The sequence below is a fragment of the Tachyglossus aculeatus genome, chromosome 14, assembly GCF_015852505.1.
Source record: "Tachyglossus aculeatus isolate mTacAcu1 chromosome 14, mTacAcu1.pri, whole genome shotgun sequence".
Lineage (NCBI taxonomy): Eukaryota > Metazoa > Chordata > Mammalia > Monotremata > Tachyglossidae > Tachyglossus > Tachyglossus aculeatus.
Genome location: NC_052079.1, coordinates 41,500,551 through 41,523,896, shown reverse-complemented (window position 1 = coordinate 41,523,896; position 23,346 = coordinate 41,500,551). Strand labels below are relative to the sequence as shown.

Below are 23,346 nucleotides of genomic sequence, written 5' to 3'. Positions count from 1 at the left end.
CGCATCTGGGAGATTTTTTTGTAATGCTTTTCCTCCATCTTAAAACTAACTTCAAAGCATATTGAGAAGGCAGGAAGTAAAGATGGAGGGAACAATCAGATATTTTCCCAGGTACAGCATTACTGTTTGCCTCGCGGCAGGTTAGGAGTGCTTTTTCAGACTCACAATTCCCCACAGCGGAGAAGCAGAATGACCTTCCCAGATCCACAGTCAGTGAAGACCCTATTTTCCTGCATCGTTAAATGAAGATATCACTTGCCAAGTTCTTCCAGCACCACCCGGTTGGACTTAGCAAATGGGATGGATCACTCCTTAAAAGCGAGGGATGTGTTCCATCCCTTCTCAAAGGTTCTCATCACTACAGGGACACTGCATCGTGAAAAAACCCAGGGAAGAGGAGGAAAAGGTGTCCTGGAGGAGCGAAGCAGCCAACTTCATCTTTTGTTTTCACATTTCTGACAACGTCTGAAGTGACTTCACACCCTGTAATGTGTTCCTTCACGTAATTTCCTCACAGGTCAGGGGAATAAGTAACATGGGACTTGGTGGTTGATCTAAATTATTTTTCTGAACAGACGCTGAGAGAACTATCAAAGTCAAACTCAATGATTTCCCTGAGTTACTCAGACTCTTTTTTTTTTCCCCCATGGTATTTGTCAGCAGATATGAGCCCGTTGTTGGGTAGGGACCGTCTCTCTATGTTGCCCAAGCGCTTAGTACGGTGCTCTGCACACAGTAAGCGCTCGATAAATATGATCGAATGAATGAATGAATATGTGCTAGGCACTGTCCTAAACGCTGGGGTAGATACAAGTTAATCAGATTGGACACAGTCCCTGTCCCACATCGGGCTCACGGTCTTAATCCCCATTTTACATGTAATGTAGCTGAGGTACAGAGAAGTGAAGTGGCTTGCTCAATTTCATCCAGCAGATAAGTTGTGGAGCTGGGATTAGAACCCAGGTCCTTCCGACTCCCAGACTCATGCTCCATTCACTAGGGCACGCTGCTTCTTTTGCGGGATCAAGTGTAATTTATAAATTATACCCTTCACTCTACGTGTCAACTACCACTTAAAAATAACTTTCTCCACTTCACATATAAGGAGGCTTTTAATATCCATTTGAGCCCCTTCCTTCCTCTCCCCCTCATCCCCCTCTCCATCCCCCTCATCTTACCTCCTTCCCTTCCCCACAGCACCTGTATATATGTATATATGTTTGTACATATTTATTACTCTATTTATTTTACTTGTACATATCTATTCTATTTATTTTATTTTGTTAGTATGTTTGGTTTTGTTCTCTGTCTCCCCCTTTCAGACTGTGAGCCCACTGTTGGGTAGGGACCGTCTCTATATGTTGCCAACTTGTACTTCCCAAGCGCTTAGTACAGTGCTCTGCACACAATAAGCGCTCAATAAATACGATTGATTGATTGATTGATAAAATCCTGTAAACTTAAATGAAATTAATGAATCTAAAGAATCTATTAAAGAGTCCATTAATTAGCTACAACCTAGTCTCTGCTACCTGGCTCCTTTCTCTTGCTAAATTAGCCCAGGCCTTTGAGTAGGTCCATGTATGGTCTTACTACTATTTTTAACATTAGCAACTACTGCAGCAAAGACTGAGAATAAGTGGGGCCTAGTAGTTGGGCTCAGGAGTCAAAAGACCTGGGTTCTAATCCCCGCTCCGCCACTTGTCTTCTGTGTGACCATCGGCAAGTCATTTAACTTCTCCATACTACAGTCACCTCATCTGTAAAACAGGGATAAAGACTGAGCCCCATGTGGGACACGGTTGGACCTGACCCCAGCACTTAGTACAGTGCCTGGCACCTAGTAAGTGCTTAACAAATACCACTTGTTAAATTTTGCAGTCAGGTGGCCTCTGTTCCTGCCTCTCGATTACCGGCTTCCCACTGTACAAGTAAAAACACAGGGTGTCGAGTTGGAGTCAAACTCACCTTTGGTGGAGGGGCATAAAATTAAAAAGCCGTCTCAGTTGATGAATGAGTACCACTTTTTTCCCCTCATAGTTCCTGGCAAAATACATGGAATTTCCTTTAGTTCACGTCCCTTAAAAAACACTGTCTTGAAAAAAGTGAATTAAAATGACAAAGGGCCTAGTACTATTTATTGGGAAAGAAAGCCTGTGGATATTTCTGATGAGAGAAGCCATTCAGCAAGAAGGTGATTTTCAAATTTCCAAGCAGTTATTGTGAATAATAGTTTTTTTTATTCCCAAAGTGGCTCTATAAAAATTAGAACAATAAATTAGAAATGGTATTTTTCTGCTTTTAGGGTTCTTTTTTAGGTATGGCCCTGACCGGACTGAGCTTTTTATTCCTATACTCTGCAAATAGGATATTATGAGTAGTTAAAAAGCAGCTAATGTGCAGAGCACCTTTATGTCCCTTGACATGAATGCAATTGTCTATGTGCCCTTCTGAGAAAATAGGAGTCCCAGCCCCGGTGAACCCTAGTCAAAGAAACAAATGTCCAGACTTGTGTCCAGTCCATTTTTTTCCTTCATTCATTCATTCAATCGTATTTATTGAGCGCTTACTGTGTGCAGAGCACTGTACTAAGCGCTTGGGAAGTACAATTTGGCAACATACAGAGATGGTCCCTACCCAACAGTGGGCTCACAGTCTAGAAGGGGGAGACAGAGAACAAAACATATTAACAAAATAATATTGGCTCTTTCCAATAAGCCACGCTGCTTCAGAGATGCAGCATGACCCTGTAAAAAGAGCACAGGCCTGGGAGTAAGAGGATTTGAGTTCCAATCCCAGCTCTGCCACGTGCCTGCTCTGTGATCTTGGGCAAGTCACTTAACTTCTCTGTGCTTCAGTTCCCTCAAGTGCAAAATGGGGATTCAATACCTGTTCTCCCTTCTACCTGGACTCGAGCCCCATGTGGGATCTGATTATCTTGTATCTACCCCAGCGCATAGTACAGGGCTGTTATGAAAATCGTGGCATAAAATCTTGCCTGACACATAGTAAGCACTTAACAAGTACCATTAAAAAAAATGGCTTAGGCCAGGATTTTCAGAACGAGCAGGACTCTGCCCAATGTACAAATGAAAGAGGCAGGTTATGAGCTCCATATGTCAAAAGCTGGAGCTGGACTTAAGGCTGTACAAAAATCCTCTTTCAAAAAGCACAGGGATTTTGAATCAAAATTAAAAATAAATAAGAATTTACTAATATGGATTAGATACAATTTAAATGTTGGAGGTCAAAATTCATAGCTATCACCCCTAGCCCTCTTTCCCTGTTGCTTTCCAACCTGTTACCATCACACTTACTAATGAGTTATAATAATAATAATAATAATATTTATTAAGTGCTTACTATGTGCCAAGCACTGTTCTAAGCACTGGGATAGATACAAGGTTATCAGGTTGTCCCACATGGGGCTCACAGTCTTCACCCCCATTTTACAGTTGATGAACTGTTAATGAGATGGTGATGAATTTCTCATTCATCAACTAATGAGAAGCAGCGTGGCTCAGTGGAAAGAGCACAGGTTTGGGAGCCAGAGGTCTTGGGTTCAAATTCCGGCTCTGCCACTTGTCAGCTGTGTGACTTTGGGCAAGTCACTTAACTTCTCTGTGCCTCAGTTACCGCATCCGTAAAATGGGGATTAAGAATGTAAGCCCCACGTGGGACAACCTGATCACCTTGTATCCTCCCCAGCACTTGGAACAGTGCTTTGCACACAGTAAGCACTTAACAAATGCTATTATTATTACTACAGATGAGGGAACTGAGGCCCAGAGAAGTGAAGTGATTTGCCCAAAGTCACACAGCGGACAAGTGGCGGAACCAGGATCAGAACTCATAACCTCTGACTCCCAAGCCCGGGCTCTTGCCACTAAGCCACGCTGCTTCTCAATGACAATGAGTTCAATGACATCCATGGTGATCTGCTTGGTGTTATGAATTTGTCCAATACATAAGCCTTTAGCCTGTATTTTTCTAGGGAGAAAAAATCAAACCATTCCATATTATGAAACAACGGCTACTCTGATGTGAGTTTCTACTGTCACTTTTAACTCACTCCATTGCTTCACTCTCAGGCTAAAGTACCAGGTCAAAGCAACGTGTTCTAGTGGATAGATTACGGGCCAGGGAGACCAAAGGACATGGATTCTAATTCCAGCTCCGCCACTTTTGGCTACCAGTCGATGTTCCATCTCCATCAGAAGGCGAGATAAAGAAACTCAAGCTTTCAAAATGTTATGGCTTGTCAATTGTCTTGGCAAAGCTTTCAGATCAGTTGAAACTAATGAACGAAATCACATTTCTGTCTTTTCAGGGATCTCATTTTTTTTTGTTAATCTTACCTACTTGAACCTCAGAGCAGCTTTAGAGATGTTTAGGAAAATACAAAATTGTGTTTACTACTACGTTATGTTTGTACATATTTATTACTCTATTTATTTATTTATTTTACTTGTACATATCTATTCTATTTTATTTTGTTAGTATGTTTGGTTTTGTTCTCTGTCTCCCCCTTTTAGACTGTGAGCCCACTGTTGGGTAGGGACTGTCTCTATATGTTGCCAATTTGTACTTCCCAAGCGCTTAGTACAGTGCTCTGCACATAGTAAGCACTCAAAAAATACGATTGATGATGATGATGATGATGCAGACAAATCTGTCCAAGCTGAAAATATCAAAATGTTGAAAATTCAGGATTGATGAGACCATGATGGATTATTTAAGGGAAAAGTTGGAGATGTTAGAAAGTACATCTCTAATTGGGTCAAGGGTATCAACTGCAACACCTTCTCCAAGCAGCCTTTGATACCACTGTTGGAAACACAACACCAAGCTGGATGGACCACTGGACTAACCCAGGAGAGCTCTTCATAGGCTCTGTTTAAAACTGTCTTTAAACACTCAAATTATTTCATGTTGGCTTACCTGTTAGCAGCTAGTTTATTTGAGATGAAGCCTCCTGGAATTTGTGTCACGATGTAACCCCAGAAAAAAGATCCATGAATAAGCCCGACTGTCTCAGGATCCCAGTTGAACTGAGCTTTCTGCAAATGAGAAAACAGGTCCTTTTTTATGCTTTTGAAACATGCTGTTGCCATAAAGTTTCACTTTGATAACTTTTGATATACATGGGATTAAAGTGAACTGTGAAAGAAACTACAGAACATAATTCATAAATTTAATTCACATTTAACAAAGTAGAAATAAGGTGCGAATCTCATAGCTTCCTGATTTTTAGTCCATTGAGTATCATATCCCATCTGGAGATTCACCCTAGATATTCAGGTTGCCACACTCGGCTGCAATTATGAAATGTCTTCCATTAGATCAGAAGAAAAATGATGTCCAATTTCATGTGAATCACAAAATGGGGTTGAGTCAGGGCAGAACTGGAGGTAGCATAATATTATTAAAGATCTACACCTGAGTCCTGAGACACTGAAGTAAAGCATCTCTTAGATTAAAATCAATTCTGGGGGAAATCAATGGGGAAAACCATGGAAACTGAAGAGCTCACACTGCATTGTTCCTTAGGTTTATCAAAATGCTATTTCGGAGACCACAAAACAGACTCTACTCTGCCCTATCTTTCCAGGCAGCAAACACATGCAAATAGAATCTCATTTTGATCTGGGCCACAACGAACAATTTTAATTAGCTGGCAATGCATACAAAAGGCAGAAAGAGAGAAGTGCCAGTCTGTGCAATATACACACCAGGAGCCATGCTAATATACACCACCCTTTTTCTAAAACATGATCAATGCAGTGCCAATTCAACTGTGCACTAGTCAAGTCTCAATGATTATAAGTTTATTTGCCAAGAGCAAAACAATATCACAAGTGAAAAGTGAATATCACATTTATTCTGATGGTATTGACACCTGTCTACCTGTTTTATTTTGTTGTCTGTCTCCCTCTTCTAGACTGTGAGCCCATTGTTGGGTGGGGACCGTCCCTATATGTTGCCGATTTGTACTTCCCAAGGGCTTAGTACAGTTCTCTGCACACAGTAAGCGCTCAATACATACCCTTGAATGAATTAATGAATGAAAAAGAGACTTTCCTCCCTAAAGCTAAACTATGAGGTGCTCCTGCTCAGATCCAGTCTCCTGAAGAATGTTCCTTTTCTTATATCTATAATCCTATGAATCCTGCCAGCTAGGTTTCTAATTATCAAATATTATTGAATCGGGACCACAACAGTTTCAAACTCAACAAAGTATCGCAATGAAGCAGTGTGGCTTAATGGAAAGAGCACGGGCCTGCGAGTCGGAGGATTTAGGCTCTAATCCCATCTCCTCCACTTGTCTGCTGTTACTTCATCTGTAAAAATAGATATTAAATCCTCCTCCCTCTAATTTAGAATGAGAGCCCCAGGTACGACAGGAACTGTGTCTAACCTGCCTGGGACATTGTACATGTTTAACAAGTACCTTTGGAAAAAAAAAAAAAAGGTAGCTTTTTTATGGGTCTTTACTTGTCTGTAAATCTAAGAACTTCATCTTTCATGACTTCTCATACAAGTTATTTCAGAGCTTACTGTCAACTCTCCCATGAATTAGGGGCTCTGTATTACAAAGGAACGCACTAAAAGTGCTTGTATCATCATCCCATTCACCCGGTGGGTATTGGGTGGATATAAATAATGGATGGAGGGTAGAGTTTACAGTCATTCTCTTTGAAGGCATTTACAGCATATAACAATAGCAATGATTGCTAATGGAAAACACATGGAATTGGGAATTAGGAAACACCAGTTCTAATCCCAGATCTGCTACTGATAACGCTGGGATCTTGAGGCACTTCTCAGTGCCTCTGTTTTCTGATTTGTCTTATGGAGAGGAGGTGCCCACTCTTCCAACCTCTTAAAACTGTGAGCCCCATGTGGGGCAGGGACTGTGTACAAAACCTAATTATCTCATACTCACCATAGCACTCAGCATAGTGTTTACCATTGAGTGATTAAAAATACGAATAAAGCAACATGTTTTCATTTTTAAATGGACACTCAGCTTGACTACTAAAGTTCTTTTGCTACATTTTCATGCATTTGGGGGGAGAAAGGACTAGAGATCAGGTCTCCTTTTCAACCACATGCAGGGCCCAGTAACAACAGAGGGCCCTTAGACCATTTCTGTTCAGTTAGTTTGCAAACTACCCCCCTAGTCCCCTTGAGAGCTCCACATAGAGGTCTTGTATCCTGGGAATGTGCCTGGATAACAGTGCCTGGATAACAGAGTGAAGGGAATCAGACCCTGGTTCCAACTTGCACCTGTGGCTGGAACCATGACCACCAACCTTTGAGAATGAGGGGTAAATATGAATCCAGTAAGAGTTGGCTCCTCCACGTTTTTTATTTTGATTTTTAAACTACCTAACATTTTTCAAGTTGAATAGGAGTAGGTAAGTTAGATTTCTACATTAGCTTCTCAAGCTTGCTTCATAATTTCCCCACAGGTAAAACTCTAGGGAGTTATCACTAGGACTCTGGACATTGGAGATCAGCGGAATTAACAATGCAAACATAGTCCTTCTTGTTCCCGGGAAAGAACAGGTATTGTTTACCTGAACCTCTGGTTTTCCATCAATGTATACTGTGCTGTTGTTGACCATTTCCACTATGGCAACACCAAGGTTACATCTAATTCCAAAGGAAATGCAAAAGCCCAAACCACTCATTATGGCGATGATGTAGCGTTTGGGCATTCCACAGCAGTAGCAATCGCAGAGTGGGCGTCTCTGAGTAGAAGCCTGGACTGGTCTCCCCTCTTCAGTCAGTTCTATATTGTCTTCTTCTACATTGGTCCCATCAATTTTTCTAAAAGAAGCACAAGACAGAAAGGACATATTTTTAATAGTGCTTTTTACAGTGCTTAGTACAGTGCTCTGCACTCAGTATGCATTCTAATGTGAAAGGAAGAGGACAGGTCAAGGAGAGAAAGAATGCGGGGGGAGGAAGTAAAAAATTTTGGTCCAGCCAATTTTGCACTACACAGGATAGTAATATAAAATTTCATGCTATTTTTTTCTCCCAAGAAGAGTTATGTTTACATAATTTCAACAGGTTTCTAGGTATGTGTTTCCATGAATACCAGGAGGACTCAACCTGATGACACTTGAAGGATTTCATTTAGAGAACAGAAGCTCAGCCGGTGGGAGAGGACACATTTATGGCTTTTTCTTGTTAGTCAAGATCAGATGTGAATTATTCAAATCCCCAAATCACTTTTATCTTTCCACTTAAGTCTCCAAGGTTGATTACAGAGCAAAACAAAATGCTTCTGAGAAAAGGTGAGAAAACATTCATTAGCTGCATTGGTGGAGGTTTCTTTCCTTTGAGGGCATTCCCTTGGAGGGGCTAAATGCTCACGGCTCCTCTGATCCAGAGGGGGAAGGTTTCTGGAAACTCTTTGTTCCCAGAATTCACGTCCTTATTTAAACGGTGTACAAAAACAACATGTCATCATAATACAAACTGAACATCACCTGTTGAGAACAAAAGAAACCATCAGACCCATCATCTGGTAAGCCTCTAAGGGTCCTGAAGATTAAGTCTAATTAAGTCTTAATTTTCCTATTTGCTCAAGGGACAACAGCTTCGTGATTTATGTAAAGCCATAGACAGGTGAACCTTTCAGATGCAACCGCAACAGAAACTGCAAGAGTGAACGGAAACTGTTAACAGGATGGTTAAAAAATAAAAGTATGTTCATGGTAAGGTGAAGCATAAATTCTAAACCTCCATGAAACATAACCAAGGTTAGGTCATGATTTATACTACGAGTACTCAAATGGGCTAATAATAATCATTTTGAGCTTGAGAGAGCTGGAGAAATCCGGAGAGGGTGCAATCACATCCTTCTGGGAGTTTGCAGGAGGAAGAGACGCAGCATTGTCTAGTGGATAGAGCATGGGCTTATGAGCCAGAAGGACCTGAGTTCTAATTCCGATTCCAACACTGGTCTGCTGTGTTCCTTGGGCAAGTCACTGTGCCTCAGTTGCCTCATCTGTAAAATGGGGATTAAGACTGTGAGCTCATGTGGGACATGAACTGTGCCCAACCTGATTAGCTTGTATCTACTCCAGGGCCTAGGACAGTACCTGGCACATAGTAAGCACTTAAATACCATAAAAAAGAGAATAGTTTCCCTTCCCATCAGGTACACAGAGTCCATGGAGCAAGGAGATGTACCAATGTAGATTCTGGCACTCCATAAAGGAAGTCCATCTGATTAGGGCCGCTTTGGGAATTCCCTCCCCAAGCTTGCTACCATAAATAAGGCGGAAAATATCAGAAGATCAATCAGTCAGTATTTATTGAGCACCTACTCTCAAGAGCACTGTACTCAGTGCTTGGGAAGTACAAAAGAGAGAGGACTTTCTTGAGCTCTGAAACAAGTCTGACTCATGGGACATAAGAGGGTGAAGCCTCTTTTAGACTGTGAGCCCACTATTGGGTAGGGACTGTCTCTATATGTTGCCAAATTGTACTTCCCAAGCGCTTAGTACAGTGCTCTGCACACAGTAAGCGCTCAATAAATACAATTGATGATGATGATGATGAAGCAGGGAGGAGAATGTGGAGTCTGGCCTTTTCATTCTGAGCAGTCTTGCCAACATTCACTTCATTTATTGCTTAAAATGCTCCATGTTAAGTTGAAGAGTTCCACGTTTGTCTACCCTGCTCCCAATCTAGACTGAGCTCCTTGAGGGCAGAGATTGTTTTCCAATCCAAATTTTCTATGGATTTTCCCGAGCACTTTCATTCATTCAGTCAATTGTATTTATTGAGCGCTTACTGTGTGCAGAGCACTGTGCTAAGTGCTTGGGAAGTACAAGTTGGCAACATATAGAGACGGTCCCTGCCCAACAGCAGGCTCACAGTCTGGAAGGGCGAGACAGACAACAAAACATATCAACAAAATAAAATAAATAGAATAAATATGTACAAGTAAAATAGAGTAATAAATATGTACAAACATATATATATATATACAGGTGCTGTGGGGAGGTGAAGGAGGTAAGGTGGGGGGATGGGAGGGGGAGGAGGCGGAGAGGAAGGAGGGGGCTCAGTCTGGGAAGGCCTCCTGGAGGAGGTGAGCTCTCAGCAGGGCTTTGAAGGGAGGAAGAGAGCTAGCTTGGCGGATGTGCGGAGGGAGGGCATTCCAGACATGGGGAGGACGTGGGCTGGGGGTCGACGGCGGGACAGGTGAGAACGAGGAACAGTGAGGAGGTTAGCGGCAGAGGAGCGGAGGGTGTGGGCTGGGCTGGAGAAGGAAAGAAGGGAGGTGAGGTAGGAGGGGGCGAGGGGATGGACAGCCTTGAAGCCGAGAGAGAGGAGTTTTTGCCTATGTACAAGCATTATAAATACACAGTATATATTTATGGTGGTGAGGATAAGAATGGAGCTGGGGGAGAGCTGTGGTACAGAGCCAGCCACTGTGCAGCCCTGACAATGTTGCCCAAAGCCTTTCTTTGAGACATGTACTAGAGTTCTGTTTCCAAAAGCGAAGAAAGCTACCAGCACTGGGACAGCAATTTTTGGCCTGAGTAGCTTTCTCCTGGCTCTACTATAGAAGCCTCCAGCTCTATATTTTACACTTAAATGTGTTAAAGAGCCTACAATTCTCAACGCACCATGTTGATACTTAAAAGCAGTATCCCTCATGTTTCTAAAACCATTATAGTAACATAATGGATAACTGAAAACAACTTTCTCAAGCAGATACCCCATCTAACATAAGTTTTGTAGAAGCTGAATAATCCTAGCGGAATAGGCCCAGGCCAAAAATCAATCTTCAACTGTTTCAAGAGGGTATCTTCCTTGCACTTAGTACAGTGCTCTGCATACAGTAAGCACTCAATAAATACGATTAAATGAATGAATGAATGAATGAATGCACTGCAGAGAGCCATATGCAGCACAAAGCCAAGTGAAAAATCAGGTGTTTTTAAAAGTCCATCAAACCAATAGTCGCAGATTGGAGTGTGCCTAGAAGATGCTTTCTTCTTTGCAAGTCTTTCTATAATACGAAGTTGGTGTTTGAGAGAGTACAGTGCCTGAGACTTATACAGTGCTTTGCATACAGTGGGACTCAATAAATACTTTGCATGCCTGACTTAATCCTTAGGTTTATCTTCACTAAAATACAACTACCATCTTCCTTATCCGCCAAGCTCCCAACTTTGATGATACTGCATACTGTAAATTCACTGTGGGCAGGGAACATTTCATTCATTCATTCATTTATTCAATCGTATTTATTGAGCACTTACTGTGTGCAGAGCACCAGTAAGCGCTTGGGAAGTGCAAATTGGCAACATCTAGAGACAGTCCCTACCCAACAACAGGCTCACAGTCTAGAAGAGGGAGACAGAGAACAAAACAAGTAGACAGGTGACATTTCAACCAACTCTATTGTATTATACTCTCCCAAGTGTGTAGTACAGTGTTCTGCACACAGTAAGTGCTCAATAAATACCATTGATGGTGATGATGATATCTTTGACTTCTTTCAATCAATCGTATTTATTGAGCGCTTACTGTGCTTATTGAGCGCTTACTGTGCTTTCAATACTTCCCACAAGCAATCTCTCTTTATATTCTACTAAGTCTTTCTTAATGAAATCTCATGGGCTCGTCTCTCCTTTTCCAACTTAATAATCATCTCCCAGGATAATTCAAAGGCATTTACTGAGCGTTTATTATGTGCAGAGCACTGCCCTGGGCTACTAATAGAGTTTACAATCTAGCTGAAGTTTACAATCATCACATCCCAGCTGGACTACTCTAACAGGTCTCTTATTCCCTTACCTCTGTTTATCTTATAACCAGCTGCATGTGTCATCTTATTTCAACACGGATCAGAGTAAATAACTCCACTTCTCAGAAATCTCTGGTGGCTTTTCCCCTTAAATTGAAACTCTGTATCAGAGGCAGCGTGGCTCAAAAGCAAGAGCACGGGCTTGGGAGTCAGAGGTCATGGATTCTAATCCTGGTTCCACCACATGTCTGCTGTGTGACCTTGAGCAAGTCACAACTTCTCTGAGCCACAGTTACCTCATCTGTAAAATGGGGATTAAGACTGTGAGCCCTACGTGGGACAACCTGATCACCTTATATTCCCCCCCAGCGTTTAGAACAGTGCTTTGCACATAGTAAGCACTTAACAAATGCTATTATTATCACTGTTATTATTGTTCTCATCATAGCGTAACCCACACTGATTTCAAACCTTCCAAAATAAAAACAAGTTTTCAGGGAGCATGATTTTAACAAAAAATCTGGTGTTAAAAAAAAATAGTGAATCATCACCACAAATATTTATGAAATTGCCACTACATATATGGCTGTTTATGAAATGTTACGAGGATTAACTGAGATGAGTAAACACGTGGTCCCTAGTCTTAAAGAACTTAAAAGCTATAAAAAATAATCAAAAATTAGAGTTGGTCTAGTTCTAACTCACTAGGCTAACTTTGCATATGATTTTCTGAACACAGATGAAACCTGAAACAATTCCAAGGAAGAAATCCAGTGAAAGGAAACCTTTTCCATCTATTTCATTCTCAAAACACCAATAAAAAACAATGTTAAAGGTTTGGCTTTAAAATACTGAATTATTTTCACCCATTTTATTCCCATTGCCTTCTGTACTTTCAGCGTCTATAATTTGACAAGAAAGCTGGATTTTGAAAACCAAACCCTATAGATGATGAACTCGAACTCTGAGACTCATCTGGAAGTTTAAATTAATCCATCCATTGCAACTGGCAATTCAAAAGTCTATTTTTCATTTAGTATTTGTAGACTTCAGAGAAAACCTCTGGGAAGGGAGATACGACTCATTGTTTCTGGGTGGAAATAAGTACTAAATTATTTAAGAACCACGGACAAAGAATTCCTTTCTTTAGTAATGAAAGACTCTAATTGACCTTAGCAGCTGTTTATTTTGCCCTCTTTTCTTATGGGGTTGTCTGCAGAGCATCTATTAAATCAAACTTTTTCATTTTTTTGCTTCTGCAAAATTGGTCACTGTTTTAACCTCCAAATACAGATTAACTGCTATCTGTGGGTTAATGTTCTTTCCAGGACTAATACAATATAAATGTAAATGCTCATTGTTCACATAATTGTTTTATGAAACATCACAGCTCCAGTGGTCTAATTGCTTAAAAGATGCTAATCAGTCATATTCTTTAGCCTTTAGGAGCTGCCAGAACTATTTACTTGCAGTTCAAATGTTCACTGTAATTGTGAACACTTCTTTTCCCCCAAATCCACATACATAACTCCCTGATAAAGAACGCTTTTGAAGCACCAATAAAGTGAGAACAGCCAACCATTTTTGGGGTTTTACCAATGTTTTACTTTCAGAGACATCAACTTTTCTCCGGTGCCATATGATTATGGTGTCTGCCTTCAAGAAGGGTACTGAGATATCAGGACTGAGAGCCAACCTCTGTGTAATGATATGTATATATCTATAATTCTGTTTATTTATACTGGAACTCAGAAACACGAAAATGAAAAAGCCGGGTTGGGGGAGGAACCGGGAGGAGGCGAGGAAAGGTAATGAGGAGGAGGATGAGAAATACAGGTGCTCACGGGGCCTAAAAATCCTTCCTGGAATTTTTTTTTTTGCCTTCAATCCTATCTAGCAGGAAGGAGATGAATCGCTTGGGTAATAAAAACCAAGGTTTGCAGTTGTGAGGACTAAGAAGCAGCACAGCATAGTGTATAGAGCGCAAGCCTGGGAGTCGGAAGGCCATGGGCTCTAGCCACTTGTCTGCTGTGTGATCTTGGGCCAGTCACTTCACTTCTCTGTGCCTCAGTTACCTCATTTGTAAAATGGGGATGGAGACGGTGAGCCCCACATAGGTCAGGGACCGTGTCCAACCCGATTTGCTTGTATCTACTCCAGTGTTTAGTATACTGACTGGCACATAGCAAGTGATTAACAAATACCTTAATTTTATTATTATTACCTAAGGACATAAATTTGTTGTGTTACTTATCAACGGAGTTCCAAGAGAATACTTACTCTCCTGGAAAGATTTTAGGATGAAAGTTTGCTTAGGACCTCACAGGTTCTCTTGCTATTTCCTTGCCAGCAGACCAGCCTGTTTCTAAACCATCTTGAACAACAAAGGTAATTCTACAACTACGCTCAGTCACCCTCTGATTTCCATAATCTGGTTCATTATTCACAGTTCCTTTAATATTTCAGGCTCATAATTTGCTATTCATCAGGACCTCTCAGTCTTTACTGTACTGTCAACAACTAAGGGCATTAAAATAATGGAACAGTGACAAGAATAGTGTCTGGTCAGTGCTAATCACAGGAGTTAGACAGTGCCAAAATGCTTTACTACAAGGGACTGCAAATGTCAATTTTGTTATTCTCTTGCAGATGTTGAAATGGTCTGCCATGGTGGAACTTGAATTAATAGCAATAATAACAATAATGGCATTAATTAAGCACTTACTATGTGCAAAGCACTGGGGAGGTTACAAGGTGATCAGGTTGTCCCACGTGGGGCTCACAGTCTTAATCCCCAATTATACAGATGAGGGAACTGAGGCATAGAGAAGTGAAGTGACTTGCCCAAAGTCACACAGCTGACAATTGGCGGAGTCGGGATTTGAACCCATGATTTCTGACTCCAAAGCCCGTGCTCTTTCCACTGAGCCATGCTGCTTCTGGTAGCAACCAAGAAATAGAAGAAAGTTCCAAGTTTGGGATGAAATCCAAATAAGGAAATGTAAAGAAAGCCATCAGTTTTAGATTTGATATGAATGATGAGAATAAACTCTTAAAACGGAGTAGAAACCCGTATTAGTCACATTATAAATAATGAATTCCAAATTTCGATATTTTGAGTTCTGTACGACATTCACAAATATCAATGAGGACATGTCTGATTTCATTTTATTTTCCTTACTAATTTATTAAAACGCCTTAAACTCTTTTCCCTAAGAACTTGAAATGCCACACTTACATAATCCATGAAGCTCCACTTAAATACGGAGTCTTCTAGCTTTCCCAGTTTTCAGCTATCATCATCATCATCATCAATCGTATTTATTGAGCGCTTACTATGTGCAGAGCACTGTACTAAGCGCTTGGGAAGTACAAACTGGCAACATATAGAGACATTCCTTACCCAACAGTGGGCTCACAGTCTAAAAGGGGGAGACAGAGAACAAAACCAAACATACTAACAAAATAAAATAAATAGAATAGATATGTACAAGTAAAATAGAGTAATAAATATGCACAAACCTATATACAAATACATATATATATCATTTCCCAGCTTTCCCTCCTAGAAACTAATCAAGACCACTTATCCTTTAATTTAGTCATTTCTTCGATAATGTACTGATATCATTTGCCTGAATGGGTAGATGCCTTCTAGTCTCAGTGTTCTTAGATTTCTGAACCAAGCCCTTTCCATAGGCTCAGGACTGTGGCGCAAACTGCCCTTAGGAGTTCGGCCCTCTCCACCAACTTACTTTGTAATTCTTGGATGGTTACGATCTTGTCCTGGGGATTTACTAACATCTGTTTATCAATTTGGTCTGGTCCTTTCAGTTTTGACGCGATATTACAAAAAGCCAATTTTCCACAGAAAAGAAGCCTCCCTAAAATCTTCCTCAAAAAAGAATCTTTTAGATGGTAAGCTCGTCGTGGGCAAGAAATGTGTCTGTTATATTGTTATATATATATAACAGTTGTTATATTGTCCTCTCCCAAGCACTTAGTACAGTGCTCTGCATCTGGTCAGCTCTTAATAAATACAACTGACTGACTTACTGATTTGCCTATCTTCCTTTTATGTCCAGTCCATCAGTTACCCCATGATCATAAAGGGACTCCATTGCTTTTGGAATAATGGGAGTACCTTTTTATTATTAGCTCTGGTCTCCATTTTAGCCTATATCATTTTCTAAATGCATTCAATCCGCCCCTTTTTCTTGGCTTTTTTTTATTATAGGCTAAGCTTTTGGTTTTTAAAAGGTGATCTTTCTTCCTCTGATGACTTTCCATTTGCCACTACTTTTGTTTGGATTCCTGCATTGCTTTTCATTTTTGGTGCTGTGGCACACATTTTACCTAGGCATCGAATAAGTGCCTTAAACATGCAAATAATAACAACAATAATAATAATTGTAATAGTGGTATTTGTTATCCTTCAGATTTCTTGAAGGTTACTTATTCTTTAAACAACTCATTCCAGCTTTTTCTTTAAAAGGCTATTCGGTTTTGTGAGGAAAATTATTTTCAGAGTTACCAATGAAATATTTGTAAATTTTATAACTATCCCTTTTTCCCCGGAAATATAATATCCGAAACAGCCTTGCTGATTTGAAGCCCCATTGTCCCAGGGCAATAATAGATCCTAATTCCTTCAAACTGTCCAGACCCAGCCTGGTACCGAGTATAAAAGGCTTAATAACATAAGGGAGGAAGGCATCTTAAAGTGGCAATTGAGGCAGCATTGTTCATCCCTTCAACCCTTTTTCCAGGGGACATATCCAGTGAGATGGGACTTAGAACTCCACCCAGAGATGGAATAGGAAGGAAAGAAACCTTTACTGTCTTGTAACCTACTTTCTGTGTGGTTTTCAATGATCCTTTACATAAATGCCCCATACCTCAGTTTCCCCTGCTCCATAGGTATAAAACTACTTGATTCATCCCTTCTCTGCTATTTTAAGAGTATGTAATGTGGACCTAGGGAACAGTCATACGAAAGGCACAGTGGAGATGAGTGAAATTTTACTACTTCAATACTTCAGGTTGATTGGGATTTCTCCAGGCATTTTAAAACTTTCCCTTTTATACTGTTATATCGTACTCCCCCAAGCACTTAGTACAGTGCTCTGCATCTGGTCAGCACTCAATAAATACGACTGACAAAGAATCCAGAAAGAATAAATATAACTGAGCTAAAGCTTCAAACAGTAAAGATGGGTTTACTTTTTCATAGAAAAAAATTCAAGCCAATAGCAAACTGAGGTATCTTATTTGAACGTTCATCAAGAGTTAAAGATTCATCTGGGACAGAACCAGCAAAGACCATGAGTTAATGAAGACCTAGCTGGATATAACAGGGAAATACAGTTTAGCATTACTACCCCTTATTTTCCTGGCAAAATCAAAATAATACATTCTGCTTACATACTGATGGTCATTTTAAAAATCATGTAAATCAGATAAAAGGTACAGATCCTACATATTCTACTCAAAAGGAGTAGAAAGATTATAGGAGCCTATGAAGGAAAATCTTTAAACATATATAAAATCAGACAGGTATATGCATTTTTTTGAAATAGAAAAATACAACAGCATTAATTCTTACGCTTAGCTAGACTAGGAATTCATAGACTAGTAAACCCCATACAATTCAGATATTTTAAAAAACATTTTTTTAAATTTTAAATTTAAAAATGTTTCAAAAACACATCAATTCCAATATGCAAAATAGTCCAAGAATAAATGATTAAAACCTATTATCTTCACTGACAGCTAGTGCAGTATAAGTTCATTTTAGGGTTGTGTTTTTCATATTTTTGTAGAAGTACACCATTTTCCAAATCACATACTATTTAAAATCTTTGCTTCATTTTTAATATGACAGTGGCTTTTTCCTGCACTAATGAATGCCTGTTTTTTTTTTCCTTTCTTCAAACAAAACTGAACCCTTTCCTTGGAAATTAATCATCTTGGATATGATTTACATAGTTTCTATTCTGAGCAAAAACAATTTAAAACACTTAACCCCAAATAATTGAATACTAAACAATATGATAATGAAAGTATAAATCATTTGAACAAAGGAATGACAAATGAATTTTGGCTGAAAGCTAATTGTTCACATCACCTTATTAAGATCAAATGGTACATTCCCAAGCCTTTAACAGACCACTTAATCCTTCCTAGACTTTATCCCAAAATATTATCATCTGTATGCTTTAAGTTCTGTTATGGAAGTGGGGTGCATTTTACATAATGCTGGCATTTACCAAATTATACCTTTAACCATTTTAATTACATTACATTTAAAATATTGTTTACTCAGTCTGACCCAAACTCTGCCCAGGGGAAATAAACATATAGCTAACAAAGCAACTAAGCTCATTGAACATACTCATCGGATTTTACCTTTGCAAACTTCCCAAAGACTCCCCAAGCATAGTCTTCACTCCTTCCTTTCCGGGGTTCAAGAATTTCTCTTTGAGTGTATAAAACTTTCTGAAAGGCATGTTGAATTCTTACAGCTCCACTAAGTTAACGATTATTCGCAACGCCTAACACATCATCTCACTTTTGATTTAAGAGGAAATTGCTTTCCCGGACTCCGTTCTTGACCCTTCAGGTGATCACTCCCACTGCAGTTGCTGAGGGGGATGAATCCAACCAAGATCTTCCAGGACAGGGAAAGACGACGGGTGGAAAAAGCTGAAGTGAAGCTGGGAAAACTCCTTGGCAAAACCAAAGACTCCGCAGCAGCGTAGTGGCAGCTATCGCATCTATCGGTTGAGGGGCTGGCAGTGTGAAAAAGGGAGCAACCTGGAGATGCTGAGGTTGGTACCTGCCCGTGGAGCTGCTCTGAACAGGAGTGAGAGCCTCCCCCTTTTGTTTACAATGAATCCCGTCCTTCCATGATCAGGCTGAGTCCCTCTACCGTCTTCCGAGCTTGGAAGTGGCTCTCGCCCTGGAATCCTATGCAAGGGGATGCTATAGTAACAGACACAATACCTGTCCTCTAGCCACTCAGGTTTATAAATAGGCTCTCATCCAAAGCAAGCACCCGGATGCAAAGTTTATTAACAATTTACAGGTTTCCTTTCTTCCCAAGTAGCAGCACAGAACACCATCATCATCATCATCATCAATCGTATTTATTGAGCGCTTACTATGTGCAGAGCACTGTACTAAGCGCTTGGGAAGTACAAATTGGCAACATATAGAGACAGTCCCTACCCAACGGTGGGCTCACAGTCTAAAAGGGGGAGACAGAGAACAAAACCAAACATACTAACAAAATAAAATAGAATAGATATGTACAAGTAAAATAAATAGAGTAATAAATATGTACAAACATATATACATATATACAGGTAACACAGAGGTGGCTAGCCCAAACTAGATAGCTATTTCCTCCGATCCCTCTCCTTTAAGTCCAAGGGGTCGCCCCTGGCAAAAAACACACCCAGTGTAATGGCACCGAAAGACTAATGCCTCCTGAAAGACTACCAAATTAGGATTACATCCCCTTCCCTTTGCAGATGACCTGTCCCCAGTTAAGCAGTTAGTTGCGCCTGTGTCCAAGTGAAGCATGGTATTCTAAAGACGGAGCTAAAATGTCAGCAAGGTTACCGTGAGGCCTACTGCACTCCAAATTGGTGGGTAGTCAGATTGTAGCGTCCATACTGTGGCCTCCTTCAAGAACCCACTGAATTCTATTGAATCCTTAAAAAAAACAGAACAAAATACTGGCTGCTCCAAGGTTTTAGGTAGGTTCAATAAGATTTTTGCTATTCTGGGATCTTCCCTGGACTAGCATCCTTCTTAGACCAATTTCAGGGCCATGTCCAGACGGGCATTGCTGACTTAATCGTAATGATACAGATGTTTATAATGATAATGATGGTGATGACAAAATAACGCTAACTCCTCAGAGCTCTGCTTAGAGTCTCCCATCTCTGGCTGATCACTTTGTATGGCACTCCTCACACATACAGCTTCTGAGCCCCCCATGCCCTACAGGAGTTTCTCTTCTGACCAGAAACCATTTCTTTGTGAGACAGTTTAAGGACAGGGACCTTCTATTCCCTTAATAAACCCAATCCACGGTATTTATTGAGCACTCAATCTGTACAGAACAGTATGCTATGTATACGGGGGCATAGAAGTCAGCCCTCAAGGTGTTTACAATCTAGTGAATAACAAACATTTGTTAACCAACAAGCAGTGTGGCCTAGTGGAAAGAGCATGGGGCTGAGAGTCAAGAAGACCTGAGTTCTAATTCCAGCTCTGCCACCTGCCTTCTGTGTGATCTTTAGCAAGTCACTACCCTTCTCTGGGACTCAGTTTCCTCATCTGTAAAATGGGGATTAAACATATGTTCTTCCTCCTACTCTCAATCAACCAATGGTATTTATTGAGCATTTACTGTGTGCGGAACACAGTACTAATTACTTGGGAAAATACAATCAAATAGAGTTGACAGACACAATCTCTGCCCACGAGAAGCTTCCAGTCTAGCCGGGGAGACAGCCATTAAAATAAATCATAGCTAGAGGAAATGGCAGAGTATAAGGTTATGTTCATAAGTGCTGAGGGGCTGGGGAGATTATCAAGTGCTTAAGGGATACAAATCCAGGTACATATGCAATATAGAAGGAAGGGTGAAGAAGGGAAATGAAGGCTTGTTTAGTCAGGGAAGAAGGTCTTTGTGGGGAGGTGGGATTTTATGTGGGCTTTGATTATGAGGAGAATGGTGGACTGTTGGATATATAGGGGGAGGGAGTTCCAGACTAAAAGGAGGATGTGGATAAAGGGTTGGTGGTGAAGACAGTCAAGATCAAGGTACAGAGAGAAGATTGGTTTTAGAAGAGCAAAGTGTGTAGGATGGGTTGTAATAGGAGCTAGAGATCTGATTATCTTAGAGCCAGTTAGGAGTTTCACAGATTTGGTATTTTATCCTAGTTTTGGTGACCAATATAATCTCAAACACACACACACACACACACACTCTCTCACTCACTCACTCTGCTCTTCCTTAGAGAGTCTTACCAAACACCTAGTTGAACCTCACATGAGGCAAGGAAGCATTGTTTCTCCAAGACGTTAGCATTCATCTTGGACGGCACCATTCTCCCACTGCCAAGTTATGAGTCACAACAATGCTTTTCATTACAAAAAAAAATCTCACTTCCATTAGACTCTGGCCAGTTGACATCCTGGGGTATAGTATTAATCAATCATATTTATTGAGCACTAACTGTGTGCACAGCACTGTGCTAAAGGGCTTGGGAGAGTACAATACAACAGATTCGGTAGACGTGTTCGCTGCCCACGAAGAGCTTACAAAGTTTGAGGAAAAAACAGGCATTAAAATTGATTATAGATATGTACATACATGGGATTGAGGGTAAAGTTAATATCAAGTGCTTAAAGTGTACAAACCCAAGTGCACAAGCATCACAGAAGGGCCAGGGAATAGAGGAAATGGGAGCTTAGTAGGGGAAGGTCTCTTGGAGGAAATATGATTTTAATAAGACTTAGAAGGTAGGGAGAGTGATGGTCTGTCATATATGAAGGGGGAAGAGTTCCCGGCCAGAGGCAGGATGTGGGCAAAGAATCCACTGCAAGATAAGGTCAGTGAATTCTTTGGTTTTAGAGGAGCTAGGTGAGATGAGGAGAAAAGGTGACTGAGTTTTAATGCCAATTACAAGGAGTTTCTGTTTGATGCACAGGTAGATGGGCAACAACTTGATGTTCTTGAGGAAACATGGACCGAATCTTTTTTTAAAAAAATGATCCGGGCAGCAGAGTGAAGTATGGACTGGAGTGGGCAAAGATGAGGCAGAGAGGTCAGCAAGGAGACTGATGCAGTAGTTAAGGTGGGTTGGGATAAGCCAAATGGATTAGCAAAATAGCAGTTTGGACAGAGAAGAGAAGGTGGATTTCAGCAATGTTGTGAAGGTAGAACTGACAGGATTTGGTGACATTAAATATGTGGGTTGAATGAGAGAGATGAGTCAAGGATAATGCAAGGTTATGGGCTTGGGCGATGTGGGGAGCGGGGGGATGTTATTCCCAGAACAAGGGAATATTATGTGATCATGTACAACCTAAATCAATTTAATTAGGGCTTTAACACTTGCTGTGACTATAAATTTTATAAATCAAGAAATTCGAGCAGCGTTGCTATAGGGAGGCAGCGTGGCTCAGTGGAAAAAGCAAAGGCTTGGGAGGCAGAGGATGTGGGTTCTAATCCTGTCTCCACCACTTGTCTACTGTGTGACCTTGGGTACGTCATTTAACTTCTCTGTGCTTCAGTTACCTCATCTGTAGAAGGGGGATTAAGACTGTCAGCCCATGGGGGACAACCTGATTACCTTGTACCTACCCCAGTGTTTAGAACAATGCTTGGCACATAGTAAGTGCTTAACAAATATCATCATTATCTTCTAGACTGTGAGCCCGTTGTTGGGTAGGGATTGTAAGCTATCTGTTGCTGAATTGTACTAGGCATACTGTTGGTCTGTAAGCCGTTGATATTCACCCCATTCTTAGCCCCGCTTCACGTATGTATATAAGCCTCACACTTCACCATTTTCTGCAATTTATTTTAATGTCCTGTTTCCCTCCCTAAACACCCTGTGGGCAGGGATCATGTCTACCAATTCTAGTGTACTGTACTTTCCCAAGCACTTACTACAGCGTTCTGCACACAGTAAGCACTCCATAAGTACCACTGACCGATCACAAACACCAAGAACAGATCCTGCTGGTAACCAAATGATAACTAGCTCTCACCCTCATCTAATATTACCTTTGAAAAGTTGCTTTTGCTGGTGCCACATTTGCGATTTCCAGCACTTGCTGGGTCCCTCTGAATTCCAACTCTTGATTGGTTGGCACCCAACTGTAAAATAAGGATGATAAAATGATTTATGTTATTCTCAAGACCTGCACTGTGTAATAACTGGAATGCCAACCTGGCATGCACAATTAACCTCTGTCTTGGCAGTTAGTTCCTTCTCCCCCCACCCCAGGCCAGAAAAGCTTCACATTAGGCAACCATTACCTCCTTATAAGGCAGATACTTGATCTTAAAGACAAAAGGTCCCTTACTCATAGATACCCTCTAGAAAAGCCCTAAAAGGTTCAGAAACTCCCAAGGATACTTAGTAGAATCCAAACTACACCAACTGAATAACTTGGTGATAAACCCAGAGCCAGAAGATTACGTGAAATGGAAGGACCCCATTTTGCTTGGAACATAACCACCGTCTCAGGTGCATTGTATGGTGTGCATTGGACAGCGATGCGAGTCTGGGTAACTTTACCCATTGAGCTCTCTGAAAATTCCTCACTACCAATATGTTCTACGTGTTTAAAAAAAAAAAAGAAGAAAAAAATCAAGGAAATAGTTGAAACAAACCTGCACATAGATCTTTCAAAAACTCCAGCCATGGGCTTTTTTCAGAGACAGCCTATTACTCTTCAGATACAACGACAGGTGAAAGGTTTGCTCACCTGCTTGAGACTGGTGGTGTACTTTTCGGCGATAAAGTGCCACACTT

General features: G+C 40.7%; 1 protein-coding gene across 3 annotated transcripts in view; it reads right to left on the bottom strand.

The window, feature by feature from the left end:
* SLC17A8 (solute carrier family 17 member 8) overlaps positions 1-18,291 on the bottom strand; it is a 40,096-nt gene extending 21,805 nt beyond the window's left edge. For all 3 annotated transcript variants that reach the window (XM_038756653.1, XM_038756652.1, XM_038756654.1), the window contains exons 1-3: positions 18,191-18,291; positions 7,584-7,836; positions 4,942-5,060 (exon numbers count right to left, since the gene is read on the bottom strand). In XM_038756653.1, the coding sequence (XP_038612581.1) occupies positions 4,942-5,060; positions 7,584-7,836; positions 18,191-18,291 (473 nt within the window). The remainder of the gene's footprint in view (positions 1-4,941; positions 5,061-7,583; positions 7,837-18,190) is intronic.
* Between the last annotated feature and the right edge of the window lie 5,055 nt (positions 18,292-23,346).